Genomic DNA, 10,357 nt, shown 5'->3' with positions numbered 1-10,357 from the left:
ATTGCTTATTGTAATATATAATTTTTTATTTACAATATAGGTTTTTTTTGGCCCAACATTTTTAATTTATCATTAGAAACCATTTTTTGGGGGCATGGCAAAAGTTTTTCAGCGAGAGAGAAAAAGTGATATTGTATTATATAGAGGATATATAATAAAACTAGATAGTTACAAAAAAAAAAACAGCCCTTTGAAGCTGTGAGATCATGATCATGATAGGGACAGTCAACAAAGGACCGTCAGTGTTGTTCAAGAAGGAAACAGTAAGCAGAGCAAAAGAAAAACATATACATCATCTATGAGAAAAGCATATAGAACTAGAATCATGGCAGATTGACATCCTAAAACACCAGAATATATACTAGTATTAAGAACAGAAGGGAGAAACTAGAGAGGGGGAGGGACAATCATAAACCGGGAATAGAGAAATCCTGGATAAAGCATGAGAAATCTCCATATATAACCTTCATGGACCAAGCGCCAGGTTCAAGTAGCAGGCCCTCCTTCGACAGTCTGTCCGCTTGCTGATTCTGAGCACGGAAAATGTGGTGTATGGAGCAATCCCTCAAGAGACCCCAAAAGAACTTGATTCTGTCCACCCAACCAGCCAGATGAGGGGCCAATAAATTGCAGGATCCTTTGACAAGATCAATCATAGATTTGGAGTCGCCAAAGATCGAAATAGACTGAATATCATAAAAGATGCAGAAAGCAAGTAGGCCCGCTAGAGCCCTTGCTTCAGCCAAACTGTTTGTGCCCTTTCCACTGTGCCAAGAGATAAAATATTGAAGCTCCTCGTCCATCAGTATGTGAAAACCACATCCACAGTTGTTTTGCTGCTCAGCACCGTCAAAGAAGGCTCTCGGGAATCCTGCAAGACAAACATCGTTCACTTCTCTGTTGCGTCTCATCATACCGGGCAGCTTTTTAGGCACAGTGTCATAAGTGGAGATGATGTGTTGCAGGATAGATTTGAGAGGGAGTTTTGATTCATTAAAAATCTTGTTATTTCTCCACCTCCAAGCGGACCACAACACGATGATAAGGAACGGCCTCCATTGATCCCTTTGTCCAGACCACCATTGAAAAGCAGATTGGATTGAGTCGAAAACAATATGAGGAAAACCATATAGAAGAGCCAGGGCGTGCCAGATTTGCGAGAAAGCGCTGCAATTAAAAAAGCTGTGGAGATTGGATTCTTCTTCTGCCTCACACATCATGCATCTACTCGGACCGTGCCACATTCTTTTTCTCAGGTTATCCCACATCAGATTCCTATTGTGGAAAACCATCCAGGAGAAGAAAATAGATTTAGGAAAATCGCAGGGAACTTTGTTCTTGCGTGACAGGGCTTTTGCATAATTAAGTCTAAGTAAATGTCTTTAACCCGAACCGACAGGCTAGCTTTAGGCAGTCGCCATAACAGCTGGTCATCCTGCATAGATCTATGAAAGCCGCAGCCCCTCAACGCCACCGTGACGTGATTCCAAAGCGTAGCCAAAGGCGTAGGCAAGCCAAGGTCGCTGGCCTCTTTCCAAAGAGGAACAGGACCACGCCAGGCAGCAATAAGCTTATCCCAGGTGAAAATGCCAAGCCTGTGGAAGAAAAACAGGAGGTTTTGGGGGATGGTAATACTTTCCCGGCCATTCCATAGGGAGTCTACGCCAATGAAGATACTGCTGCCCGACTGTAGGGACCAATTCAAATTCTTTATGAAATATTGTTCAACCTTGCGGAAGCTGAGCCATATGGCTGACCCGTAAGATATTCCAATCCTGCCTTGCCTGTACCAATGCGCCAGGGATTTTCCTTTCATATACTTATTTTTGATGGTAAAACTCCACGGCCCATCTCCAAACATGCCTCTCCACAACGATTTGCACAGGAGAGCGTTTCCGAAAGACCTCAGGTCCAGTAAACCCCAGCCGCCTGAGCTCTTGGGCATGGCTATCTTTTCTAGTTTTGAGAGGTGAAATTTGCTCTGTGAAGATTTACCACCCCATAAGAAATTTGCAGTGACCCTGTTTATTTCGTGAATGATACTAGCAGGGAGGAAAAAAATGTGAGCCCAATAAACAGCCAATTGCATTAAAACAGCTTGAGTAAGAACAATTCTGCCCGCCAGAGAAAGGAATCTATTTTCCCAGGCAAATTTTTTTTTGTAATACCTGTCAGTAAGCCACAGCCAATCTGATTTAGAGTACCCTTTGGCTTTTAGCTGGAAGCCTAAATATTTTATGCCATCCTTAATCGATCTCGCCTCTATACCAAACTGCTCCGAGATCCACTTCACCATGTCCATGTCGGTATCGTTGTGGAAAAGAGTTGATTTTGCACTATTTATATGCAACCCTGTAGCAAATTGGAATCTGTTCAGGATGTCATTGAGGCAAATCCAAGATATCCTGCAGAGCATAGCAAAGATAAGCACATCGTCAACAAATAAATTATGCGATAAGAAAATATTCCTGCAAATTTTTACAGGCTTGCACTTGTTTTCCGACACCGCCTTATTTAAATGAAGACTGAGAGTGTTCATAGCCAGGATGAACAAGAGCGGGGAGAGGGGGCATCCTTGGCGCAACCCTCTTTCAGCACGGAAAAAGGGAGATGGCATCCCATTAATAATGACAGCGTAATGAACATTTTCGACGCATGCCATGATCCATCTGATGGCATTTGGATGTAAGCCAATTTTTGCTAATAAACACCTTAAGAACCCCCAATCTAAGGAATCAAAAGCTTTTTGTAGATCAATTTTGAGGATGGCAGCGTTCGTCTTTTTTTGAAACATTGAGAACAGGCATTCTTGAGTGATTGCGACTGCATCTAAAATGTTCCTTCCCTTTAAGAATGCATGTTGATCCTTTGTAATGAACTTTGCTAAGGTCGCTTTTATCCTTTCTGCAATAATTTTTGTTATGATCTTGAAAGATATATTGCATAAGGAGATTGGCCTGAAATCTAGAAAAGACTCTGCTTCCTCTTTTTTGGGGATAAGGGCTATCTGAGTGGAGGATGTAAGCTGGTGAATACTGTCGGATATCCTTGAAGCTTCCACCATCCTGAGCAGATCATGTTTGATGATTTCGAAAAAGTGAAGAAAAAAATCAATTGTCCAGCCATCCGGGCCTGGACACTTATCTTTTTTAATGGATTTCATTACTCCAAGCAGCTCTTCCTCTGAAATGGGGTTAAAGAGGCTGTTATTTGTTTCCTCATCAAACATTTGAGGTGCCAGATCTATACCCCATAGGATGTCATGGAAACCGCATCCCCCACCTCGTTTATATTGTCTTTCAAAATGCCTGACTGCTTCCTCTGATATATCTTGTTGTGAGAATAGAAATCCTCCCTGACTATCCTTTATTTTCCATATTGAATTTCGCTCGCGCCTTGAGTTAGCATACTTGTGGAAAAACTTGGTGTTGCGGTCCCCTTCATTGAGCCATAAAGCTCGGCTTTTAAGCCTCCAGGAGACTTCTTCCTGCTTCAGAAGGCTTTGTTTTTTTCGATCAAGCTCCCTCAATCGACATCTCATACTAAAAGGAGGGGAGTTTGCATCCATGGACTCGATAATGCTGTCAATTTCTCTCTGAGTTTCCTGGAGAGCATTTTTATCCCTCTGTCTCTTTTTTTTTGCCACTCTTTGACAACCTTTTTCGTGGCAGACAGCTTGTCACGGAATGTCATAAACGGAGGGGGCGAGTTCTTTTCAGAGAGATCTTTCCAAGTTTTGATTACGATTTCATTGAAACCAGGGTCCTCCAGGCATATTCGGTTGAATTTAAAAGGATATCCGGATCTGAAACATTTTTCCCTCCAGGAGAGGTAAATCGGCCTATGGTCCGAGATAAATACATTCCCTATTGAGAATAAAGGCATGCCCATATTATCGATGATGCTAGCATGGACGATGAACCTGTCAATCCTTTTTGCAATGTATGCCTTCTCCGCTCTCCCATTGTCCCAAGTGGGCATCATTTTCGATGGCCTTATGTCTACAAAATTCCTGAGCATTAGCTCATTCTTTATGCGCTCTGCAATCGGGTCCCTCTTCCTGCAGTTACCCCAACACTCTTCTGAGCTGAGTGTCAAATTTAAATCACCTGCAATCATCAGCGAATCAATCTCAAAAATTTCTGAGTCAAATTTTTTTTCCCAAAAAGGGATTTTGTTCTTATATGGAGCGTAGACATTTAAAATATTAATAGGGCGCTCATATCCTCTGATGGATGCAGAGATCAGGATGCCAGCAAAGCACTTATATGCTTTTTCTCTGATCCATGTAGGATCCCATAGGACCGCCAGTCCCCCTGAAAGACCCTGGGCCTCCGAAGCAACTAGGAACCAAGAGGGAAACATTTTCCTGAAGTAAGATATGGATGCTTGCTTGCTGTGCATTGTTTCTTGAATTAGTATGATTTTAGGGAGGACTGAATAGAAAGTATCTTTTAACGCCAAAAATTTGGGGCCAGCTCCCAGGCCTCTAATGTTCATGGACATTAAAAAGGTCATTTTGACAATGCACCAGCCATGCTTGCTCTAAGAGGCTGTGGTTCAGTCGAGACTGAAATGGGAACATCAACTAGGGACAGATTCCGGACTCCATCATCAGCAGCAATTGTTCTGCCCCTAAAGTGCCTACTGCCACCCTTGTGTGACTTTCTTACTGTTATATTCTTAGCAGAGTTAGGGCTTATGAATGGGGAAGAAGGAGCACGCGGCTTATGAATAGTCAGGGGTTCCAATTCCAAAGATTTTCTATTGAGGAGAAAATCTAGGTCGCTATCGACAGGGTTAGTAGGAGATAGAACAGGAGATTTTAAAGGAGTAGCAAAATCCATAGGCTCTTTACCTTTAGAAAGAGGTGGGTGGGAATTTCTAGGCGACGGCGAGGAGGAAGAGATTATAACGGGATGGGAGCCTACGGTGAACTGAAAAGGTGGCGGAGGAGGAACAGCTGCACCATCATATGGTTCCGGGATGGGAGCACATGGAGAGAAAACAACAGATGGACCGTCCTTTGCCGAGCCTTCATGTTTAGAACCAAAACCCTGAGATAGATCCTGAGATATCCGCTGAGAAGAAAGACTGTCGTTGATTCCTGTATTGACAAAAGCATGCCCTTCCAATAGTTCCGTCGGAGATGGACTGATTGAGGGAGATGGAGCCTCTTTCTCGGAGATCAAGGGGGAAACAGTCCGGAGCTTATGATGATGAAAGTTGCGTTTTAGAGCCTGTTTCCGAGAGCAATTCTTTATAAGATGACCTGTCCTGTGACAGGCCGAGCATCTGAAGGGGATGCCCCAAAAGTCTAATCTTTGAATTATACTTAAGTCTCTCCATGCAATCTCCATATGGTCAGGAAACCCCCCCTATAGGGTTTTTCAATGAGAATCCACGCAATTCTCTTATCCTTTTCCCCCAGACACCAAGGGTCGACGTAGATAAATCTGCCAATAGAATTCCCTATCTCTTCTAAAGTTTCCTTTGACCACAACTCCAGGGGAAGATTTGGGAGTTTTACCCAGATCAGATTGTTAGAGGGAGTGTTTTTCAAGGGATCAAAACCAATATACCATCTGTATATCGCAAGGAAACTTCTTCTGTAAACCCATGGACGCTTCATAACAGCTTCTGCATCGCTGGCTTTCAAGAAGTGGAAGCAGTACCACTGTTTCATTAAATTTGAGATTATGGGGGTATAACCAATCAGTGGTTTCCACTGTGCATCGAGCCATTTCCTCATCGCCGCGTCATCCATCTCTGGGAAGTACCATCTACCCACCAAAGCCAGGTTCTGGAGACTTTCAATTCTTTCAGACAAGTGGGAGCTATCCAGTTTTAAAGCAGGAGGCGGAGGAGAGGTTTTAACAGGATTTCGAGCCTTGTTATAGCGGTTTGCATGTTCACAAACAAGAAAGTCTTGTTGCACTGACGCATCTTTTTTGTTTGAAATCCGTAGATAAGGCTCCCTCGCCTTTTCCCTGTCAGCATCATACGACACGGGCTTTACTACCAAGTCGTCCAAGGTTGACTGCCATCCATCTGCCAACGTGGCATTCCCCCAATCCTTCTCAGCCTGTATTGCCACCCTGACCATAGCCTCCATGGCCGACCCATCGGAACCCTCTTCCATGCGCCTCCAAAAGACAAGCCCCAATATCCTAGAAAGATTACCAAATCGGGATTTGGTACCAGAATTAATCACCCTTCTGACCAATTCTGAACATGAGGCCTGGAGGGAATAAATGTCACTGGAGGGGCATAAAGTCACTTCTGACACTTGAGCTGACACAAAAGAAGACTCGAGAAAGATGAAACCAAAGGATCAAAGAGGGCGCGGAAAAAGAAGTGATCTTGAGGCCGGGAGAATTAACTATAGCTGACCTAACCTCACATGCCTATAGTCCTGAAAGGGACAAGCTGTAAGATATTTTAATTCCTCCAAGATCTTGACAGGACTACAGAAGGACAAGCCCAAATCTCTAAGAAATTTGAAAAACCAAATCTAGGAAAGACTGTAAAAAAGACGGTCCCGTGGAAATGGACTTCTGGGCCTGAAAACCAAGGTCTCTGTGTAACGGGAGAAACCTGAGAACGAGAGTTCATGGAGGGTCCTGGAGCACACCAGCACTTTGAGTCTAGTTAGCTTGGTGAAGAATCATGACAGACTAAACAACAGCAGTACATTTCAAAAATGCACCACCATGGTCCTACTTTGAATCTGAAATCTGTGCAGGGTTTATAAATTACTATGAGTTCCTTTAGTTTCCGAAATATTTTCCAGAACATGCTGGTACAATCCTTCAGATGGAGCACAAAAACTTAAAGCATGATGGAAGAGAGGTCTACAACCCTGTTAAAACCTCTTTCCAGACGTATGCCGGGGGGAGGAACCGGACCTTTCCAGCAAAAGAGGATGGAGAAAATATAGATTCAAAGGGCAATGAGACTATAGCCAGTGATGGTTGGCATAAAAACTAAAGCCCCGCACAGAAAGTGGATATATAGTAAGGGGGACTATGTGACATACACTGGGATTGCATGGGCGTCTGAGAAAGCGAGCCTATACGTGCTTATGAGAGATAGAGGCAAGAGACAGGCGCAAGAGCATGCATTGGGTAACAACTGAGAAGATAGCTAGAAGCAAGAGCATGTCATGCGCTTACCATGCATTGGACATGGTCACAGTGGACATGGTCGATTTTCGAAAACCATATTTCATAAATTGTGTGGTATTGCTCCCGCTGATCCAAGTTACCTTCATAGATGACCCAGTAGAATCCATTCAGTTAATTCCCAGTCTGTTCAATTGAGCATACCTTGCGGAGCGAGAGAAACCAAACAACCAGTAGCAACTCTAGATCCGAACTTGAAGGGTCTGTAATGCCATGAAAAGGGAATCAAATGTTGTCTTGGAATGCCCTTCGACAAGGTGTCGTTTTCTACTTTGTCTCGTAAATAATGTTTGCATTTGAAATTTACATAATCAAATGATTTGTTTGAGAAAAATCAAGTTTAAATATGGCTTTTTCTCAGAGGGAACTTAAAGGGCATCACCGGCATGGGCAGAGTTATAATGCTTTACTATTAATTGTTCAAATTAAGTTTTTCATATTTTTTTTGGGTAATAAATGATTTTTATTATTGTACTAAATATATAATTTATTATTTATAAAGTTTTAAATTTTATATTTATAATAGATATTTTTAGTATTTTAATTAAAATTCTATAAATAATCTTTTTATATGAAAATTTTTAATTGTAAATATACTTATGCAAGAACCAATCATAACAAGAGTTATTTAAGATCTCTTAGATTGGTGAACTTTGAATGGCCATCTCTAGTGGATTCATGTGCATATTTTTTTGTGATATATTATTATTATTATTATACAATTATTTGTTTTTATGAAATTCATTTGCATTTTGATAGTTGGAACTAATCCATTGCATGCAAGAATTAGCAACCTAATGGGAAGAAGTGCATTCATCATTCTTGTATATTGACCCTTATCCAAGCACTTCTTTGCACATTTCTTTGTGATTGTCATAATGACGACTTTTTGGTATAAAGGGTATCATAATCTAGTCTATTGGGATCATTTTATTTATGTGAGATCTATGATAAACAATGTTATTAGAATATGTGAAAAGAGATCAAATAATATGCAAACAAATCAAAAGGGGTTAGGCCTCCTTACTCACCTCAAATGTCATGATCCTCCTATAAATTAGGAGAAAAAAGGTATTTACATCTCCACACATACATATAACAAAAGGAAATGAGAAAAATGAGGGAAAATATAAATCTAACTAGGATATAAAAGATGCCTTTGGTCTTTGGTAGAAGGATATCAATCTCACACCTCACAAAAACGATTGAAGCCTTCCTTTGAGGTGATAATTTAAGGAGAGGATCAAACAAATTAGTTTGAATAAAGTATTCTTCTCAACTCTTAGACAAATATGTGAGAGAAACATGTCATAGTAGGCTTGAATACAATTCTTCCACTACTTACAAGTTTCCACAACAGAATGAAACTTCTTGTCATAGGTTGGGTATCTATGAAACCCATCATAGAGTGTCTGGCTATGATAGACCATCGAATTCCCATGGTGTGTGGACACTACATCAACAGCATGAATGATTGGCTCATAGGTACCTGTTGTGTAGCCATTCATTGACGAAAGCTACTTCCCCCATAGGATAGAAGTAAAAATCGATTGTTTCGAAGGTAGGAATAATGGCGTCAGAGATAGTATTATTTCCATGATAAAGAAGATAACCAAAAATAGGCTTATGAACACCATCAATATCTACTAGAGGTGTTGCAATGAAAGCAATAATGAATACAAAAGTTGTGGTCAATAGGATAGGGATCATCAACTAGGCTTCCCGATGTTCAATAATTTGAAGCCTTTAATGTGAAAACCTTTGACTTCACACATACCTGAAGGACACTTCTGCAGTAGTAGATGTTGCGAAATTTTCAAGGGAAAGGTAGCGTTCACCCTATTGAAATTGATCTCCCAATGCCTTTTCCAATCTCAGCTTAGTAGTTCCCATGACCATATGCTCGCGCTTTGATTGTTGGGGTTTTGTGATGACTTCTGTTGGCTTATATGGGCTTGACCCAGGTTCAGAAGAGTTATTTAGCCAAACAAATCCCGCAGCTACCGACCCTTTCAGCAACAACCCGCGAAGCACGGACTGATGTGTCACCTGAGGTAGCAGGGGAGGGTGTTGGAACCAGGTTTCCGCACCCTTGGGATGTCTAGATGTGGTTTGGAGGTTTCGCACACTGTTTTGCAGCCTCGCACTGCTCTGCTTCCGCGCAAATTCAAGGCAGGGCTATTCCTCAATACTAATTACTTAAGGAGTTATTATAGATCAGATCTACTTGTGATGGTCTTTAAGAAAACATTTAATCAAGATAACCAATGCGCGCATTCAACAGAGATACATATTTGCATTAACCTAGAACATAAGCATGTGCATAAAGAATCAATAGAAATATCAATCATAAATCAACCAGATCCGCAATAACTCAGATTAACACAATGTTTCAAAATCAACTTTATCTTTATTTCCACTTTATCACTGATACATCCATATCTACCCTGCGCACTCATCTGCATGGGTCCGCGCACACAGCTGCAGAGCCTCTATCCACTACCGAATACCCTCGACTCGGACTTACAGATGCTCCAAAACTTCTTAGCTCATGAACCCATTACAATTCAGATCATTCATAATCCAAAAACTAGCTATCTCTAACCATAGAGCCTCGCTCTATTTATACATTTCCATGGTCCACAGACCATGGGCGGGTCGACTCAACTTACATTCCTTTACATCATCTTTGAGGAGAACAACCCTTTGACTTGACTTATTATAATTCGCGCTCCGTGTATCCCGCGGAGTATATACCCTATCTCTACCAAAAATTTTAGGCTTTTGTGCCCCATGACCATTACGTGGGGCTTCTGCTACCCAACAGTCCCCCAACACAATCATTGTGACTCGTCCCGAGTCACTTAGATGGTGTGATAATCTTCGCGTAGAGGTTGGTTAGCAGCTTTTGCGCTTCGCTTGTACTTGCAGCAAACTCTGCCATCATTCGCTGTATCAGTTCCATGCATGTCGCTGACACATCAGTCGTTGTTTCTGTTGTCTCCATGGTTGCATATTTTGTCTGCATGTGTGCTACCTTGCGCTCTATGGTGGTCGAAACCACGAATGCCTCATCAAGCCATGGCTAGAGACAGGCTTTAATCACTTCTTCCTTTTGTCTGGCCGCATCAGCTTGGATTTTCAGGTCCTGGGCCTCCCTTATTTTAGCCAAG

General features: G+C 41.8%; 1 protein-coding gene across 1 annotated transcript; it reads right to left on the bottom strand.

Moving 5' to 3' along the window:
- Positions 1-407: 407 nt before the first annotated feature.
- LOC149223891 (uncharacterized) lies at positions 408-911 on the bottom strand. Its single transcript, XM_089388031.1, has one exon. The coding sequence runs from the start codon at positions 909-911 to the stop codon at positions 408-410; it is 504 nt and encodes a 167-aa protein (XP_089244157.1).
- Positions 912-10,357: the final 9,446 nt, after the last annotated feature.

This window comes from Pinus tabuliformis, chromosome Q (assembly GCF_031772625.1).
Source record: "Pinus tabuliformis cultivar Carrire ecotype Pingquan chromosome Q, CPIR1, whole genome shotgun sequence".
Taxonomy (NCBI): domain Eukaryota; kingdom Viridiplantae; phylum Streptophyta; class Pinopsida; order Pinales; family Pinaceae; genus Pinus; species Pinus tabuliformis.
The sequence above is the reverse complement of the archived record's forward strand: the minus strand, read 5'-3'. Positions and strand labels throughout refer to the sequence as shown.